This window comes from Schistosoma mansoni, chromosome 1 (assembly GCF_000237925.1).
Source record: "Schistosoma mansoni strain Puerto Rico chromosome 1, complete genome".
NCBI classification, from domain to species: Eukaryota; Metazoa; Platyhelminthes; class Trematoda; order Strigeidida; family Schistosomatidae; genus Schistosoma; species Schistosoma mansoni.
Genome location: NC_031495.1, coordinates 46351676 through 46373313, shown reverse-complemented (window position 1 = coordinate 46373313; position 21638 = coordinate 46351676). Strand labels below are relative to the sequence as shown.

Sequence of the window (21638 nt, the reverse complement as noted above, 5' to 3'; positions counted from 1 at the left end):
AACCAGTGATTGATCATTTTTCCTTTTTTTTATTCCCTTTAACAAAATTGGTCACGCCTCACGGAGATCACAGCAATAGCCAGTTTGCCTTACTTATGCACTCAGACAAATGACAATTATAGCTTACATTTTTATCAAGGTGGAAGATTAGGACAGATAGATAAAAAAGCCATGACAAACAATGGAAGCTATTTTTATGGACGTTATTTCACTTAATTGAAAGCTTATAAAACACTAACATTTATTCTTGTCCACAGTTTATTCGTATGTGAGGTCGTTGACGCGTAAGGCTGGGAAATCTCATAATAGGACAGAATGGCTATCCAATACTCCCAGGTTTCCCACAGTGATCTAAGTTAGATCGATTCATGATTTCAGTAATGCTTGACATTATTACCGTCTAGCTGTAGACTAGTGAATATCTTTATGGTGTAAACTAAATGACCAATGAAAAGAGATAAGCTCTTATTGCTATTTTAATGTTTGTTCCTTAATTATTACTAAGGTTTTTCTTACTATAAAATGGATTAGCTTTCAAGTTGAACTTCTTTTTTTCCTTACAATTGTATACTACTTACAAGTAGTTAGTATTTCATCTTCAAAATATCCTATGTGATTATCGGTATTGATGAAAATTTAAATGTGTTAATGGATAGGTTTGAATTATTTTTTCTGGTTAGCGCTTTTTTAGCGAGCTAGTTTTCTACAGGATGCGGTCGCTAACCCCATGCCCAACCCTCCTCCTTTACCCGGGCTTAGAACCGGCAGTAACTCTAGAAGGGCTACAGGCGCAATTGTGTCAATGGGTAACGCTTAGAAAATGGTTACAGGAAATGTGACTATTATGAATCAGTACAAGTGACATCAGGCAAATGAAATGTATGAAACCGGATGTTGTTACTTAATTCGCACATTATATTGCATTACCGTTAATGGTTACAATCAATTACGGAATTTAAAAACAATATTGACATTTTCAATAAGTCTGAAATTCAACCCTGCCATAACTATGTTACTCTGTCAAACTCACCGAAGCCAATACAAAATTGAGTGTTTCTATTGTGTTGATAGATGATCTGTTAAAACTATCTTCACTTATAGATTTAACCAATTCTCTAAAGTTTAAACTGACTAAAGTTTATAAAGACTATTTCAATATTTTCATAGTTTAAATCATGAGTCAATTGAAGCTAGACCACCATGGAAAACCTGGGAGCACTGGACGGCCATTTCGTCCTATTGTGGGACTCCTGAGCAGTGCGCATCCACAATTTCAATATAATGAAATGATAAGTCCCAATATAGTACGAAATGTTCATCATACATTCTCCTGCTAACCACGAATCCATTTATTCTGCTAAAACAATTGTGAAAAATTTATTTAGTATTGTTTGTTTGAATTTTCCCGTTGATGTTTAGGACTGCAAATGGTCAGTCTCTTATTGGCATATGTGCATACTGTGGGAAAGTAAAGTGTCCTGTTACTCATCTATCCTTTACTTAATTGTGAATAATAATGATGTTCAGAAATATGATAAGTAGTTGTATTCTTATTATGAATGGTTCTATGGGAACAGTTAGACTGGTAAACATGTACAAAAGTCGCGGAATTCAATAGCTATTGTACACCTACAGAAACTCATTAATAGTCATCAAAATTTAAGTAACAACAAGTATCACTTGAATTCACTTGGTATTTCGTGTTTGAATCTTCCCATTGATGTTTAGGACTGCAACTGGTCAGTCTCTAATTGGCATATTGGCATACTGTGCGTATCGCCTCGATATAGCCTTAATTCGCAAGCATTGTAAGCAAAGATGGATAGTGGCCGCGTGTTTCGTCCTATCTGGAACTCGTCAGCTGGATGTACCTGCATCTCAGATTTGATGTTCACTCTGGGACTCGAGCCCAGTACCTGAGATTCAGGTACATCCAGCTGACGAGTCTCAAATAGGACGAAACACGGGTCAAACTGGATTCCACTGCTAGTCACTATCCATCTTTGCTTACAATAGTGAAATAGTTTCAAAAAGAAAATACAATAAAAATAGATTTGTATTTTAATAATTAGTTTTTTTATACAAAATATTCAAACTTTTGAATATCTAAGGTCAGTGTTTTCTTTTAACTTAATAGTTTATTATAACAACAACACTTAAATGATAAATAAATTAGTCAACATCATTGTCACTAGCCTAATTGGGGTGTATCATTGTGTCACAACGGTTTATCAAATAACAAAAGTTACAGGTTATAAAAATTTTCAAAAAAAAAAAAAATAAAAGAAACTGAGAAGCATATCATTAAAGATGAATCATATGGGTAAGAAAAAACAAACAAATTACAGTATTGAACTAGAATACATTAATGGTTTATGTTTCATTCATTATTCAACTACAGATCTGAATTACATATAAATTTAGAACACCGAGGGGGAAAGGAGAGAGAGAGGGGGGAGAGAGGGGGGAAAGAGAAGAGGGAGAAAGAAGGGGGAGAGAGGGAGGGGGAAAGAAAGAGAAAGGTGAAAGGTAACCAATTTCAAACAGTTTTTTTAAAATTACAATAATAATGATCATGTAATAATCATCAATATAAAGTACTTGGATAACATATATAATTTTGTGAATGATTATTATCCCAATATTCAAAATCATTCCCTCTATAAACAATAGCAAATTCTAATTGTAAAAATTTAGTATCTAAGGGAATTGTTGATAAAATAATTTCACCTTCATTTATTTCTATACAATGATTGATATTATATATAGATAAATAAGTTAATTCATCTAAACATGTTAATGATAATGATTCAGTATATGTTCTCCAATGATCTAATGTATAACGTAGTTTAACTTCTTTTTTATAATCTAAATGATTAATTTGTATATTATGTATAGTTTTCACTTGAACATTGAAAGAATATAAATTTTGTGAAGTGAATTGGGATAGACAAACTTTTTGTTCTATGAGACGTTGATTAAAATTAATACATTGATTAGGGTTAGGAAATGTTGGTACCCATTTCTAAGAAAAAAAAGAAAAAAATTTTTAATATAATATATGTTGACTCCCTCTATCATTCTTGATATACATATATACTACAATGATTACTTACTTTACTTATTTACAACTGTTACCGCCCAATCGAGCATAGGCCGCCGACTAGCATTCTCCTACACACACTGTCCTGAGCATTACTTTCTAGTTCTATCCAATCATTGTTCATTCTTCTCATGTCTGTTTCCATTTCTCGGAGTAATGTGTTCTTTGGTATTCCTCTTCTCTTTTCACCCTGAGGATTCCATGTGACGACTTGTCTTGTGACGCAGTTGGGTGATTTCCTCAATGTGTGTCCTACTCACTTCTAATGATTTTTCCTGATTTCTTCCTCCAGTGAAATCTGGTTTGTTCTCTACCATAGTAGGTTGTTGCTGATAGTGTTTGGCCAACGGATTCGAAGTACCTTGCGTAAACAACTGTTAATAAACACCTGTATCTTCTGGATGATGGCTTTCGTAGTTGTCCAGGTTTCCTCTCCATACAGTAGAACTGTCTTGACATTTGTATTGAAAATGCTGACCTTGGTGTTGGTTGAGAGTTGTTTTGAGTCACAGATGTTCTTCAATTGTAGATATGCTACTCTTGCTTTGTCGATACGCGCCTTCACATCTGCATTAGATCCACCGTGTTCATCAGTGATGCTGTCCAGATATGTAAAGATTTAGCATCCTCCAAAGCTTCTCAGTCAAGTGCAATTCGATTGGTGTATGTTGTATTGTATCGGAGAATGTTGCTTTTCCGTTTGCTTATATTGTTTGCTTATACTATTTGTTGTCATAATTGTTATTTAGTTAAAACACTTCCTATTTATCGATAATTCCTTGGATAGTTTAAGGTGACGAATGAATATTACAGAAAAAGTATACGTTTCCCTTCTTAGGTCATTTAAACATATAAAACCCACTGACAGTTCATCTTTACTACAAAACAATCTATTATTATTATGATTTGTTTGTTTGAATCGAATAATTACATGTCAATTTCCGGTGTTTAGAACATTCGATTTAGTGATTTAATTGTCAACATTTATGAATCTACCATATCATTATTTCACTAAAACAATCAATTTTTTCAACCAAAATAATCCTTCTTCAGTTATATAAAACTTCTAGTAAATACTCAAAGATTAGTTATTCAAATCATATATATTATATGAAATGTGGTCTAGAGGTTAAGCGCTCGCGCGCGAGAACTGAAAGGTCCTGGGTTCGAATCTCGAGATCCAGGATCATTGAGGACGAAACAGCCGTCCAATACTTCCACGTTTTTCATGGTGGTTTAGCTTCAATTGACTCATAATCTCAACTATTTAAATTATAAAAAAATGTATTAAGAAACTCTAAATTACAAAGTTACTTGGTAACATAGAAAAACCATACTTTAATAATTCATTTGCAAAATGTTCATCAATTGTCTGAGAATTAGTTGTTCCTTCATTTATATAACAATCATTCTCTGTTCCCATTCTTTTCTATTTGATCTACTCAACCTTCTGATGACAGGCATTCCACTATCGAATGGTGTTACATATTACTTATATCTATCGACATCAGTAGCACACACACGACACTATCACCTATTTAAAATTACAAAAAATTATGTAAAGATTAAACATTTATCGATCGGTCTGTTATTTTGACGACTGAATTTTATGTTTTTGATTATTCTGGCTATTATCAAAATTACAAGTTTCATTTTATGTCCCATTATGACCGATATTCAACTATAAATTATTGTCCTCTATAAATTATCAATGATTAGTGATTTAGTGGTTTAATGATTCAATTTTCAATCATAGAGGGTCAACTTTGAGTCCTTACACAAACGCTTCTATTCAAAGTTCAATACATAAATCAGTGAGTAACTAACAGGTGAATGTAAAGCGCTTATTTAATTTAATTAACAATTTATCACATACAGTCAATTCAATATTCAAAGTAAAACTTAAACGACAACAAAGTAGCATGATTTAACATATGAATAAAAGTAGCCAATGGTAACCATGTAGGAAACACAATAGTTTTTGAAATGATCAGTGATCGATTTGAGTTTACAATTATACTCATTCAGATAACGATCTGCAAACGTATGCTATCTATTGTGCTACTATTTAAAGGTAAATAGTATCAAGATTTTACTAACGGCAACGTACAGATGTCTTTAAAGGCAACTCAAACGTAGATTGAGAAGAATAGTCAGATCATTTAAACTAATAATAGATAAATATCAATATCTTCAGTTTTATGACGTCAGTCAGTCAGTCACAACGTAGAACTTCGTACGTACGTACATCAGTTCGAGTTGCCATACTACATTAGCATAGAGATCCAGTTGTCGATTCAAATCCCATACTAGTAGAAGTAGTAAGAGTATAAGCATTAATGTGAAAGATTAGGGTTTGATAATGTTATTGAAGGAGTATAATCCAGTGAAATAAGAGAAAAAGATAGAGACATGAAAAATTCAGAAGATTAGAATTTGGGAGAACACAAAGAGTGGACGTAATATTATAGTTACTGTTTATCAAAATAGCTCTAAGAATATTTTATAAATAAGCTAAAAAAGAATTTACACCAGAGATAATTGTAGAGTAGTTTAATACCAGTTTTCAACTTCAGCATTATGAACTTAGATTCAGTATATTTGTTGTCTTGTGATTACTACGAGCAAAAATTTTAAGATAAAATTTTCAATTTTACTGAATGAATGGTTTAGTTCAATCCTAGTGTGATGTGGTCTACTTATATCCATATAAGTAGTATATGGTGATGGTCAGGCATAGAATGTATTTTGGCAGAAGATCGATAAGCAAAGAACAGGAATGAAGCGCAATTGGTACGAAAATACATGAACAATGAAATCAGATAAGATGGACTGATGTTTGCAGAAGGAATAGTTAAGATTGAGACAATTGATTGATAGTTTGCAAATTAACTGTTTACTGTATGCTTATGAGAATTTAGTGAGATAGTCTGTAATTTGTGCTTTAATACATTCGATTGTCCCCACTCGTCTTCTTGTACACTACTCTAGGACGAAACGGTCGTTTAGCGCTTCCAGGTTTACTATGGTGATCTAGCTTCAATTGACTCATGATCTCAACTATTAAATTATTATAATCTCCACGAAATCCCTTTCTAATATTATCTTACCACTAAATTCGATAACTTGATAGGTTATAGGTTTCAACTAAATTATGAGATTTAAAACAATTAATCCCTTTGATAAACTTCGATAATGCCATGAGAAGACGAAGATTATCAGAATGATGTGATATATATGAGCAATACATTTCGAACAATCTGATCACGCACTTTTATATGAAACCTAAAAGGTCAACTAGACAGATTAAAGGTAAACGGTAACAAAGAAAAATAAAGTACATAAAAACTACGTTAGATATTAAATTGGTATTACCAGGGTAGGTTAAGGGTAAGAACAAATTGTTTTTGAACACATAAAAGGAGTTATAGTTTCTGTGTAGCCAAGGCTTCAATAAACTTTAGTATACGCCCTTGAAATTATGAGAGCCTATCGCCAATTTAATCGAAATCTGTCTTAAGAAAAAATATCTGTAATAGACCTCGCCATTGCTTGGTACATAAATGATTTGAATAATTTTTTTCTGGTTAGCGTTTTTTTAGAGAGTTAGTTTTCTATGGGATGGGGTCGTTAACCCCATGCCCAACCCTCCTCCTTTACCCTGGCTTAGGACCGGCAGTAGCCCCTGGAGGAGCTACAGGCGGAGTTCCATTGCTTAGTAGTTCAGATTTTTTTAAAAATACAAAATGTATAATTAACTGTGTTTATCAATAAGATAACATATCAATAAGATGACATAAACAAAAATCTAGTCTCGTTTCATCCCTTGATTTCATTATAGTGGCGTAGATCATAATACTATGTTTACTTATTGATATCATGTTCATTGAATTTGTATTTTAACATAAACTTCCTATAAAATGGTTGACTTATTAATTTATAACTGAGTGGTTTATATCGATTAAGTTGATATGGCTTCTCCTGAAACTTTCTTTATTGGTAAAGGCGTTAATGTTTAATTAATAGGCCAGATTTCCATAATTAATCGGCACTGTTTAATCAGTATGGGTTAGTAACAATAGTCAGAAATCTGTGAATATTAATTTCCTTCTATCTAGAACTCGATCATATAGTTTATGTGTCTGCATTCTTTAAGGAATCAATACCGTTAGAAAGGAATTGAGATTAGTATCACCCACTGTTGAATGGTCACCTGGCATTACCGAAATACTTCGGTTTTTGACTGATTTTCTGTTGAACTGATAAGATATGAAATGGGTTATTATTCAATTGTCCATTAGTGTAAGTACTGTATAATAACTACGATTTGATAAGTTCTTCAAATCAATACCCTTCCCATGTATATATAGGTGGATTCGAAATTCTTAGTTATAAAAACATTTGCCCAATATAAAATAGATAATAATGAGCTTTTAAAACAAACATTGTATGATCGCAGAAGTTCAATTATAAACAGATGTAGAAAATTTAGGGTTCGAATATAAAGTAACAGTGGTTATTCTATTTATCTGCGGTGACAACACATATCATCAAAAAGGACAATTAAGAAAATCTCTACATCAGGAAATTGTACACTACTTATTGAACTACCGATTTTTAATGACCGCGGTACGACTTGAAAAGCGTAAAGACGATATTACAAACGTAGTATTATAAAAGATCATATGTGTCTGACTTCAGCTAGATTTCCTATTTGCCCAGGTGATCAAGCTCACCGTTTAATAAGACCCTCAAATTTTTCCAGTTTCTGATTTAATGATGTTTAGTTTTTTAGAGGTTGATAAGCATGATAACTCCCACTACCGGGACTTATGTTGTGACAAGTATGATAAATGGAAAAAGGATAGAAAACTCAATAAAGCCACATGCAATTTTCATATATGAAATTAATCAAATAAGTCCCAGCATTCATGAAATGAAGATAAATAAAGAAAATAAAGGAATGAATTCAAAGAGTAAGAATGTATTTGTAAATGAATGTTACAGTTAATTGTTTAAAAAATTCAGATGATGTTTAACCTCAACCAATTCACGAAATTGCTCAACCATCTACCATTGTAATGAGGTAGATACCTGTCTGTTAAGCGTTCGCGAGCGAGACCGAAGGTCCTGGGTTCTCATCCCGTTAGGGGGATCGTGTATGAGCACTGCTGAGGAGTCCCATACTAGGACGAAACGGCCATCTAATGTTTTCAGGTTTTCAATGCTGTTCTAAGATCAATCGATTAATGATCTCAATCAAAAACTTAATAGTCTCCACAGCCCTATGCTGATATCCAGATAAAACAACTGATTAGAACTGTTGAATGTAATTGCTGTTATTCATATAATAAGTGATAGATAAAATGAAATAAGGAGTTCAGCTTTACTTATAAATTAGTAATGGTTAGAAAACAGTAGTATACAATGAATGCTTCACATTATCTGGAAACAATATCCTCATTGCATCATGAACATTTCGAGAAAAAATTATATTTAACTCATTTAACGCGAACGATACTGGGTTCGAGCCCTAGAGTGAATATCAAATCTGAGATGCAGGTACATCCAGATGACGAGTCCCAAATAGGACGAAGTGCGCGTCCTGGATTCCACTGTTAGCCACTATCCATCTTTGCTTAGAATGCTTATGAATTAAGGCAATGTCGAGGCAGCCCGCACAGTATGCACATATGCCAACGAGAGACTGATCAATTACAATCTTAAATGACAATGGGAAGATACAAGGAAACAACATCAAATGAATTCACATGACTATATTTCATACTACAGTGTTCTACTTTTAAATGTCCTTAAAAGCGGAGAGTTTAAAACAAATTGTTACTGAAATCAAACATTTAACCGCCTGAATCTATATTAGGCACATTTCGGTATTATATACATATATATTTCAGACATCAATGATATAGGCACAAACTTATACTAAGTTTATATTAGTAATGTGTACATTCCTACATATCGCCTAAGAACATTTTTATAATGAACTTATAAGGACATGAGAGAAGCTAAGAGAGATAGATTTAAATGACATTGGTAATCATTGAACTTAAGAAGTCCATATCAGCTTGTAAAGTAAGGACAAAACTATCAAGAGTATGACTAAGAAAAAATGTTAAAATTCATTATAGTACAATGTTTACATTGATAAATAGTAAGTATTAATTTAAGTGTAATTTACTTTATAGACTAATATCAGTTAGAAAGTAAGTGAAAACTGAGGAGTATGAAACTATTGCTTACTAGTGAGGACCTTTGACCTCACTCGGGATCCAACCAAGGATGTCTATTCTATGAAGTCAGAATGTTAAGAGTAAGATAGAGATTACTATATCTGCATTAGACGATGGTTGGTTAGGATTTCAAAATAACTAATATCAGATTCCAATTTCATTATCTTGGCAAGAATTGGATATCCTAATTCCGAAACCTAACGGGGTCATGGTTGGGCGTTACTTTGTAGTGATTCCACACTTATGTTAAACGACTTTCCAATGGCTCATGGCTTTAAATATCAGTTCACAAAGAAAATTATAATCAAACTCAACATTCTCAATAAACCTCGAATTCGTATAATGAGTGATAACTGGTGAATTTAAGATGTATATAGGATAACAATGACTAACTTTGAGGCAATAAATCTATGATCATATACTTTTACTACGAAGCTATAATTAACTGGCACTCCTAAGATCATCAAATTTTAAACATATCATACCTAAGTTTAAATGATAAAAACAATAAGCAAATACATCAGTTCCCTAAATGAAGTGGTAGTATCAGTACTGTGTCAAGCTCACGTGGGTTATTTTAGCTTCCATACAGACCAATTTATTCGTTCTTCTTGAGTCACATTTTGACCTTGATAATTATTCGCTTATTAAACTTTACTGTTTTTATATGGGCGTATATGTATTAACTAATTACTCTATTCATTAAGTGTCTGTATCCTATATATAATGAGTCACGCTTGGTCAAAAGGAGTTGGCTCACTTATCATCTCAGCTCCGCTTTCCCGCCTTTTATTCTGGATATTTGTCCGAATGGGCGAGTACCTGAAATAAATTCATCCAACGCTAGCCGTGTTGAGATTCTTATTACCACCATCCTGCAAACGCAGTTAGCCTAGGTAATATACATAGTTGAATGGAAGATTGATTATCACAGCATCATTGCACGATCGAACCGGAGTCAGATATTAGGCCACAAAATGGTAAATAACACTTTTCATTGTACTGAAATTAGAAATTTAACTTCATTGTGATATCACTACCCGATTTAGACATTGAATTGGTGAACGATCATTATAATTTTAGCGGTGAATAAATTACTATATTATTCGGTTAAGCGGTTTTAATGTTCGTTTTCCTATAGTCTGGAATTTGTGTTGATTGTATTCAAAACTAATAGTTCAAGGTCTTGAATATGATTATGTATGTTAGGATGTGAGTAACCATTATAGAAGAGTTTTTGACAATGACAGAGAAGCTGTCTGGTAATCCACCATCTTAATTACTTTCTTTCTTGGAGACATTTTGTAATCAAAATTAGATTTGATTCATTGAACTTTGATACTCTATAATGATTTAGTTATTCATAAATGGAATCTAATCTCCAACTATCTTTGATACATTTATCATTCTAGTTAGTTAGAATTGAAATGATGGTATTTAATATCAGACTTTTCCTATTTAATTAAATTTGTATTTGTGCAGGACGTTTATCCAAAATAACATATATGATAACATAAAAATAGAATCTTTGAAAAAACTCACAGTCGCTTTTCATCAATAAAATTAGTGATGAACGTTCTAACTGAACGTTTGAATAGATTTCCTAAGCTCTTCTAATAACTCCAAGCTAACTCTACACCAGAGAAAAGGCGCGAAATACGGGAAGAACACTTTACTCCAAGGTTAGTTTATGTACAGGAAATTTAGGGTATTTATAGCATTTCAGATGGCCTTGGGTTTCCAGGAGGTTCTGGAACCCTACTATACATAGTAGCAGGATAGGTAATCACCCAATCAGAAATGTAACACTTGACTCTCCACTTTCTAGATGCTTCTAAGGAACTTATTCAATGCTGATTGGGTAAAGTGTTTCCCAGCGTTCTCAGGGCCTCATTTGCCTTTCTTCGAGGAATTTTCTGGGTCTCTCCAACAATTAGTTTACTATTAACTAACTTAAACTTTGTATTAATGGATCAATAAGCAGTGGCCAATGTCATAATTGTCTCTGATTGTCGATACTGTTCCTAATCAAGTTTGAAATATGATCACTAATCTCAGTTAATCAGTTTTTAACTTTCAACAGGTCTCTCTCGTTTTTAATTATTTTGGGGATATAACAAAAATGAACCGCTATTACTGAGTTGTTACTGTAGAACACAGTAAAACAGGGTAGAATTCCTTGAATATTTTAAATTGTAAACATTTTATTGTACAATGGATTATTTGAAGTATTTAAACTTTTGGTTGAATAAAAAGTAGTGAACATATTGCTATAATCGAATCTCTCAGCTTTTCTTGGTAACATTATATTTAAAATATTCCTTCATTTGGATAAAGTACTTTTACGTAAATTATTCTTAATTTGTAGGTAGGATTCGTCATGGAGTAATTTTAGTTAAAGTAGCTTTAAAACCAGGGAGGACTGAACAGCTGTTGCAATCATTTATGCGATTCCTTAGACGTGTGCACCAATAACTTGGCCAGTAGTCGGAACGAAGATCTTCAAGACAATCTATAGCAAATCGCATATACGAAGCCAACTTATCAATATAAAATCATTAACAAAACTATTACAGTGACTTAATTTTCGCATACTTCGTAATGAATTCTAGAGGTTCTACTAAGAAGTTGTGGATGTGGAGATTCAGAAGTTTATGGAGGCGGAATAGTCTGAACCAGTGACACTGGATAGTCTTCCCGCTATCTTGAAGACTGATTGAAGTTCTGATGGTTTACTGGTTAACAATTTGGTATGAGACCGAAAATACCCTGGGCTTGATTCCTGAAGTGGTCATAGTCGGGCATTGTTAATAATTATGGGATGTGAACAAGAAAAAAAGCCATTCAGTCTCCCTTGATTTTCAATGATATTCCATTTTAGGTCAATGAAAGATGAATGTCACCTAGATATTATAGTTGAAAGCGTGAGTCAATTGAAGCTAAACCACCATGGAAAACCTGGAAGCACCGGACGGCCGTTTCGTCCCCATTATGGGACTCCTCAGCAGTACGCATCCACGATCCCGCACTCGCGAGATTCGAAACCAGGACTTACCAGTCTCACGCCAGAGCACTAAACCGATAGACCACTGAGCCGGCTGGTATCTAACGGTGTTAATATCTAACTTAAACTGATATTAACTTATTAGTACTAGTTTAACACCTAAAATATGTCATCTTTAGTTTTCCTAAGATATCTTCATTTCTTGTAAAATTTACTAGTCTATTCAGTAGTCTATATTTAGTTATTTAGTTTGTTTATTGTATATGATAAAACAATGAAAATACATAATACCACATGAACTTCCGATAGTTATTGTCATTTGATGTAAAAACAAAAAAAAACGTGACACATACAAACAAAACCTAAACACAAATTACATAACACCATGTAGAGATGTACTTTAATCCCTTTTGTTTTGAATACAAAACTTTTTTTTCTAGTAAATTTTACACTAAAGACATATACTTTGAAAAAATATTCTAAAATTTTTGTAGTTGCTAGGTAAGATCTTATTGAGTACTATAGGTGAAGTGGTATACACAACAAATCAATATTATTTATTGTGTAAGTTTTTACAAGATAATTTATTGTCAATGTATTAGTAAGATAGGAGTTTTATAATACTACAACTGGTCCCAAGCCCGGACAAAATAGGAGCATTAGGCAAGGAATTAGAATCCCTATCTAGTAAAAAAGAATCTTGCTAAAAAGTGGCTAACATTGTTAATTTAATGTTAATGGTTTGAGTTATCCGGTTGCTAATATTTTAACTGGAATTCGATCGATCTTGGTTGTTATATTTACTTTCTGTGTGGATTGATGTCGAATAGATGTAATGTGGTTATCAATGGGATCTAGGACTTATTCTATCACTGGAGTGAACGTCGACTCCGAGATGAGAATACACCCAGCTGGCAAGCCCAAACTAGGATAAAACGCTCATCCTATATTCCACTAATAGCTAAACTATATCTATGTTAGCAATGTTGTCTATCCGTTATAGAGAAAAATCTTTTGAAAGTTTTATATTATTTTATTGGCCCTTAATCTGACTCCTGTTATGTCGTATGAGTGATAGTTATCGAATGAATGCTATCGAAGTATACATCCTGGCTATTCATGTATATAATCATCGACTTAACTCGCATGAGTGTATAATGGACTTAAATATGTCAAATACAACAATGAATTTCAAATACGTGCATTTCATACGATGGTTGATCGGAAAGCGAAGCAAAACAAAATGATGCGCAATGGAGGAGGCGAATGAGTCAACTCAGTTTAACCAAACGTGAATTGATATTTATAGTCAGACCAAAGATAAGTTACAGACATCTAATGAGTAAATTAAGTAATTGTCACACGTACGATCATATGAAAACAATCAGGATTTGTAAGATAATAACTAACAATGTCAAAATGTGACTCAAGAAGAATGAATCAAATGTCCTGTCAGAGAGCTAAAATAAGCTATGTGGACTTAACATAGTAACCGACATTACATAATCTTAATAATTTATCTTTCAGTTTTTCACTGAAGTTACAAAAATGGTCATGTGCAAGGTTTGTAATCAATGTAGAAATATGTTGGCCTTTATGATAAACGCAGATGAATATTGATGTTCTATGGTCAGTCGGTTTATTACGTGTTGAATGTGCCGTCTTGCTTTAACAAAAACAAACTCTTTTATCGGGTAAATTATTTAACTATCTTTGTTTATTTTGTTCCCTAAATTTAATGAACCTATGGTCCGTTAAGATATTTCATTCGCAAACCCACTTACTTTTCGACACACTTACTATTATGAAAGTTAATTTTATCTAACTACCCACATAGTAAATTTTTATCAGATAGTATAAAAATTCTCGAGCTTAGACAACTGTGTCCAATTAGTTCGACTAACATCAGATGCATTAAGATGGAGATTATTCAGTTCAAGGCCGTTATAAATCGCAAGGTGATAGCTAGAATGCTATTGAAAACAAGGTATACTTAACCAGATGTTTCATCTTAATTCCCTATTCTTCAGAATTGTATACTTAAGAGCCTTCCAAAGGTTGGACCATGAACTTGAGGATCTTTCTTTGGATGATTTGTTTATAGGTTGATAAGCTGAAAATGTTGTGGCCATAATTAGTTGATTCTTGATATTATATAATCACTATATATTGTCAATGTTGATACATGTCTCATCCCAACTTGGTTGAAGCCGACCTTGTACAACATCAGTATCGTCAGTGCATACTGCTAGATCTTATGAGAATAGTTGTCCATTACTCCTTGATTTAAAACACGTTTTAAACAAAATTACCTCTACATGTTGAAGATATATATAAATATATATATATATATATATAGTAGAGGCCCAAACTCGAGATCAACAGGCTACATTCCGTAAGAATCAATTGTGCACAGACCGAATCGTCACACTACGGATCATTGTCGAACACTCATTTGAGTGTAACTCATAACTGTACATCAACTTCCGTGACTATGAGAAGGCATTCGACAGTTTGGAAGGGAAAACCTCATGGAACTTTCTCCGATACTATTGTGCACCCGAGAAAATTTCCAACATTATATGGGATTCATACAACCGACTGCAGTGCAAAGTCGTGTATGGATGACAGCTAACAGATGCATTCCGAGTGAGGACCGAAGGCAGATAAGGCTGACTACTCATTTCCTTACTAAAGAACAAATGCAGATGAAGACAGCAAATGTAGCAGCAGCCTCTGCATTAATAGGCCTCAACATACAAAATTGAAAAGACAAGATTCTCAAATACAACACGGAGAACACCAACAAAACCAATCACACTTGATGGAGAAACTCTGGAAGAGATGAAAACTTTCACGTAACTGAGTAGCATCATCAATTCACAAGGAGAATCGGATGCAGATGTAAAGGCGAGGATTGGCAGAGCAAGTAACGCATTCCTACAGTCGAAGAACATATAGAACTCAAAACAACTGTCAAATACTTTCAAAGTGAGAATCTTCAATACGAACGTCAAGACAGTCCTACTGTACGGAGCTGAAACATGGAGAACTACTACATCTATCAACAAAATGGTACAAGTATTTATAAACAACTGTCTACACAAGATTTTGAATGTCCGTTGACCGGATACCATCGGAAATAGCCTTTCATGCGAGAGGACAAACCAGCTTTCAGCTGAAAGCGAAATTAGGAAAAGACGTTGGAAGTGGATAGGACATACATAGTGGTATACATCAAATTGCATCACGAAGCAATCGCTAACTTGGAATTCTGAATGGAAATGTTAAAGAGGAAGGCCGAAGAACACATTACATCGAGAAATATAAGCAGATATGAAAAGGGGTGAACATCAACTAGAAAGGATTGCTCAGGACAAAGTTGAATGGAGAATACTAGTGTGTGGCCTATGCTTCTCCATGAAGGGTAACAGGTGTAAGTAATTAAGTTGTACATATATATTATAATCTTACTTGTTCTGTTTCCAATCGATTGACTACACGTAATGGTGTTTCTAATAGATCTATATCATTATGAAATAAATTTACTGTTACAAATGGTGTATTAGTTTTATTTGAATTCATTTTAGGACTAGATATAGTACGTTTCAATGGAAATTTCTTTTGATATTCTAAATGATTAAATAGAATATCTTTAGAAATAGATTGTTTAACTATATTCTTATCATCATTATCATTCATTTCAGGAGAATCATTTAAATTCATTGTATAAGATGTTTGAGGTGATGATGAACTATTTGTATAATTTGATGAACATAATGATGATGATCTTGATAATGAATTTAATGATGAATATGTGGATTCATCAGCAAAATGTACATGTTTAAAAGTATCTGATAGTCTACCATAATTTAAATAGTTTGTTATATCTATAAACTGATTATTAGAATGATTCTTATTCATACTATCATTGTCAAATTTATTCTCATAATTATTGTCATTATAAGTAGTATTAGTAGTAGTATTATTATTAGTAGTATTGTTATCTTGATCTTTATTATTATCTAAATATTTTTTATCTATATCATTACATGTTAATGTTTGTTGTATCCATTTACCTAAATTACATTGTGTATCACGATAGAATGAATGATATTTAAGTTTTTCAAATGGTGATATTAATTTGCATTTTTTATTTCTTCTATTTAACATAATTGATGTTGTTGGTAAATTGGAACATAATTGATGTTGTTGGTAAATTGGAACATTTATAATTTGATTGATGACGACGATGTTGTTGTGGATGGTGACGACGATGCTGTTGATGATGATGTAACTGGTATTGATTTTGATGTTGATATTGGTTGTGCTATACATTCAAGTGATGGTACACAATTTAATGTATATAAACAACATATATTATTAGTTGTTAAAGAATGTTTCATATAAGATGATTGTAATTTTATATTCGATAATTGATGGGATAATTTTTTAATATTATTATTATTATTATTTATTTGTTTATTTATTGATTTAGAACATAAATTTAAATGATAATGAATATGTAAACAATTATGAATATGATTATGCATATTATATGGATATAATAAACAACTTTCAGAATGATATTGCCTTGACAACAATATTTGTATATTATTATTATTAGATTGATTTGATAATTCAGTAGTATGTCTTGTTTGTACGGTTTTTAATTTAATGGAATTATTCAATGTATCACTGATAGATTGAGTATTATTATTATTATGGGGGTTTATCAATTGATTATTATTATCTTTTTTATCTAATTGTTGATATTGATAATGTTCATGTGGATGATGGTGATGATGATCATGATGATGTCGACGACGATGACGATGATGCTGTTGATGCTGTTGACGTTGGTGTTGATGATGATTTGTAAATGATTTATGAATATGTTTCGATTCAATTTGTTGAGATTTCAATGATGAACGTGACCAGATACTACGTAATCTTAAGATTAAATTAATACGAAATTTTTCAGTTTTATATGTTTTTAACATTTTATGATTTGATAAATTAATAAATGATAATAGTTTTGATTTTTCAATTAGATTCTTTTCATTATCTTTCATTGATTTATTGATTGGGTTATTGATTTTATTTGTTACGTAATTCGTTTGTACAATATAAACACATGGATGTTTTTTATAATAAGGATAATATTGTTTATCTATAGGAATCATTTCTATAAAGGATAAATAAATAATAAATAATACCTTTCATTAACGTTTATTAATGATATGATTTACTACAATAGTTAGGATCATGAGTCAATTGAAGCTAGACCATCATGGAAAGTCAGGAAGCACTGGATGGGCGTTTCGTCCTATTGTGGGACTTCTCAGAAGTGCGCATCCATGATCCCGCTTCGCGAGATTCAAACCCAGGACATATCAGTCTCGCGCAAGAACGTTTAACCTCTAGACCACTGAGCCTGCCGGTATTCAACGGTGTTAATGTCTAACCTTAACCAATTTTTCATTCATTTTATTTGTTATGTAATTCGTTTGTACAATATAATCACATGGATGTTTTTTATAATAAGAATAATATTGTTTATCTATAGGAATCATTTCTATAAAAGATAAGTAAATAAATAAATAAATAATACTAATTATCAGAAGGGGTTTTGTGGAAATTTAGTATTTTCATAGTTGAAAGCGTAAGTCAATTGAAGCTAGACCACCATGGAAAACCTGGAAGCACTGGACGGCCATTTCGTCCTATTGTGGGATTCCTCAGCATGTGCGCATCCACGATCCCGCCTCTCGGGATTTCAAACCAGGATCTACCTAATAATGATAATATTGTTTATCTATAGGAATCATTTCTGAAAAATATGAGTAAATAAATAAATAATCCATAATACCTTTCATTAATAAACATTTATGATTGTTTATTAATGATATTGTTTACTACAATTGTTATGTAGAATTATTGAAACAGAATGATTGAAAGCGAAATCCACTAAATAATGATCAATATTACGTTTTTCTATGCAGGAGATAAACAAACCATATTTCAGTGGAGAAAGTAATTAGGAAGAAGCAGTGAAAATGGATAGAACATACATTGAGGAAAGCACGCAACTACATTACAAGGCAAGTTGTCACATGGAATCCTCAAAGTCAAAGGAGAACAGTATGACCAAAGAACACATTTCGCCGAGAAATGGAAACAGATATGAGAAGAATGAACAACAATTAGATAGAACTGGAAAAGAAGGGTGGGGACAAGGTTGGTTGGAGAATGCTGCTCGGCGGTCTGTGCTCGATTGGGGGTAACAGGAGTAAGTAAGTAAATTAAGTAATCATCGTAGTATATATATATATATATATATATATATATGTACTAAGAGAGTTAGAGGAAGTCAACATATTTAATTTTATCAAGTAAATTATGTTTTTCGAGTCTTTTAATATTTGTCGACTTTTATCGATCAATTGCCTCAACGTAATAAACATGATATCCAGTTAATCAGACTAATGGTAATATTTCAAGTTAATCAATGTAATCTAGTTATCGCTAAAGTACTAGACAAACATGATATTTGTAACTACTCACTCATTAATCAATGTAAATATTCTAACCATATGAGAAGTCAGTTGTATCAAGAATAGTCTGTTTAAAAAGTTTCGGTCAATGAAACTAGATGATTCATTATCAGATCCGTTGAAGAATATCAGATCCTTCAATATAGTATTTACAACATGCTGACAAGTGTCCAACTAGCGAGCAACCTAGATTTAGAGTTTCATGTCAGTTACTTACAACCATCTAACAGAAAAAACGGTTTAGAATTGGTGATCTGAAAATAAGTTAATATAATATTTAAAATAATACAAACTTTATGGATCATATTTATAACATCTTTCACCTATCATTTTTTATCACAGACTGGTTTCAGAAAGATAATCATTGAAAACCACGGAAAACTAGACAGAAGTTTTAGTTTAGTTTTAAAATCTCTTGACGTTGCCAAGGTCCGAATCCATGAGTATCGATCTCACAGTGATGACGTTAGCTTTAGGTTATCATATACTATATTCATGATGTATGTGAGATAAATTTATTTCATAAGTTAGTGTATTCTTAGTTTTAATAGTTGAGATCATGAATCAATTGAAGCTAGACCAACATGGAAAGCCTGTCAATGCCTAACTTCAACCGATCCACGAAATTGAGCGACCTGGGTTCGAAGCTCGCGAGGCAGGATCATTGATGCGCACTGATAAGGAGTCCTACAATAGGACGAAACGGCCGTCCACTGCTTCTAGGTTTTCCATGGTGGTCTAGCTTCAACTGATTGATGCTCTCAACTATTAAAATCACTATAATATCCACAAAACTCCTTCTGATATTCTTAGTTTGTTTCTGTTTTCTGTTGTTCTTTTTTTATACCTCGTATAACATTCATATTTACATATTACTGTAGATTTCTGACTACTTGATGGTTAGTTTAGACACAGATTAAATGCAAAATAATTGTAAAGTATTTTCTCGCACTATTTTGTTTTGATTTTCAGTTGAAATAACTTGTCCAAATTAATCTTCATAATTTCTCTATCTTACAATCAACTAAGATCATTTGATTTACAGAAATTAACAATACCATATTACTGTTACGTCCTTGATCCGTCCGCCCAATAATATACAACAGAGGATTTGACACAACAGGTTAATCGGTTTAAACTTGAAGCTAAAAACTCGTGAGTCCGAATCCAGACTAACTGCCTTGAATAGAGAGACGAAGACTACCTCACCACCTGATTGTTTGACAAGTGAGATTTGGAGAGAGAAGACGAGTCATCTGGAACACTATTCGATTTATCCTGTTCCCCGATTCCGATTTGTGTAAAAGATACCTGAATAAGTAGATGACTAACATGACCACGAAGAACAAACAAGAAAAATACAATTATGTTCAAACTGGGAATTAGTGTAGAAAAAGAGGGAATTAAGTGTTACGTTTATATTAGAATAGCTTTTGAACAGAAAAGGGTATGCCAATGAATCATACATTGAACGAAAGCCTATGGTTTATAAAGTAACCTATGGATATGACTAAATATTATTCTTTCAGAAACTTTGAATAGGGTGAAATAACGTCCCAAAGAATAGCTTCCGTTGTTTGTCATGGCTTCTTTATTTCTTTGTTCATGTCAATTACTAACTGTTAAATGGATTACCGTATTATAAATTGATTGGGTTGTGTATAAATATCGAAATTCTACCTACATTTCAATAAAATGTATTCATTGTTTAGACTAAATAATGAAGTAATCTAAGTGTTACAACTTCCTGGACAACTTGATTTTTTTAATTAGATAATTAATGGTTGATTAGAGGTAGAAATGAAAAATCATAGAAACAAACAATAGGTTTGTCTTTCTGTTCATACTACTAATAAACTGTTAAATTACATTTTAAGATATATCTTAGTTAACGGTTTATTGATCCCTGAATGATGACCAGTGTCACGTAGATCACGTCCTTTTTTAGTGCTGATAGAATTTTATAGACCAATTCGCAATACGACCACTGGTCTAGGTAACTCGATATCGCATTCACTATTTTGAGATGTAAGGTGTTAGGTGGAGTTAATCGACAAGGAATCCTGTAGCTGAGTTTCGTGTTATTTGACACTTATCAGTACCCTTAATATTATGGGCAGATCTGCTGATGGATGCCAAATGTTATGAAACTTAGATCTTGTCGACTTCCTCCAAATACCATCTTACACATCGCAATCGGGAAGGAGTTTATTGAAAAACTGCTTTCAAAATATCGTCAAACACTAAATAACTAGTATAATGCTAGGCTTTTGTCTGACTCAAAGACCTAGATGAATGCCGACTAAAATTGAAAAAAACTCTTTGACGAATGTATGATTTTACTGAACTAACTGAAACTATTACGACGCGAGACATTTGAGGACAACAAAAGTTAGACAGCAATTTTGGATGATTATTATGCTCGAGGTCCTCATTTGTTGATGTGTATTGATGTATGAGGTTAACATATTATATCATCGGGATCTAATACGATTCGCCGATATGTATATATATATATATATATATATATATATATATGAGAGAAGAATATATTACTATGTAGTTAAGACTATTCAGCAAGACTTTTTCTAGAATGAACTGAGATAAATAAGCACTTGCTTCAAGTGACTGTAAGGTTTTATTATAGACAAAGTAAAAATGACAAAGAAAAGTGCCGCAGTAAAATACTTTCACGTTCTAGAACTGAACACCTTCAGATGACT

At 32.6% G+C, this 21638-nt stretch overlaps 1 protein-coding gene across 1 annotated transcript; it reads right to left on the bottom strand.

Annotated features, from left to right (window-relative positions):
• Positions 1–2587: 2587 nt before the first annotated feature.
• On the bottom strand, positions 2588–16282 carry Smp_021260 (hypothetical protein; the record flags this gene model as incomplete). The annotated part of the gene is made up of 2 exons (XM_018794612.1): positions 2588–3025; positions 15833–16282. The coding sequence occupies 2 exons, from the start codon at positions 16280–16282 to the stop codon at positions 2588–2590; spliced, it is 888 nt and encodes a 295-aa protein (XP_018649006.1).
• Between the last annotated feature and the right edge of the window lie 5356 nt (positions 16283–21638).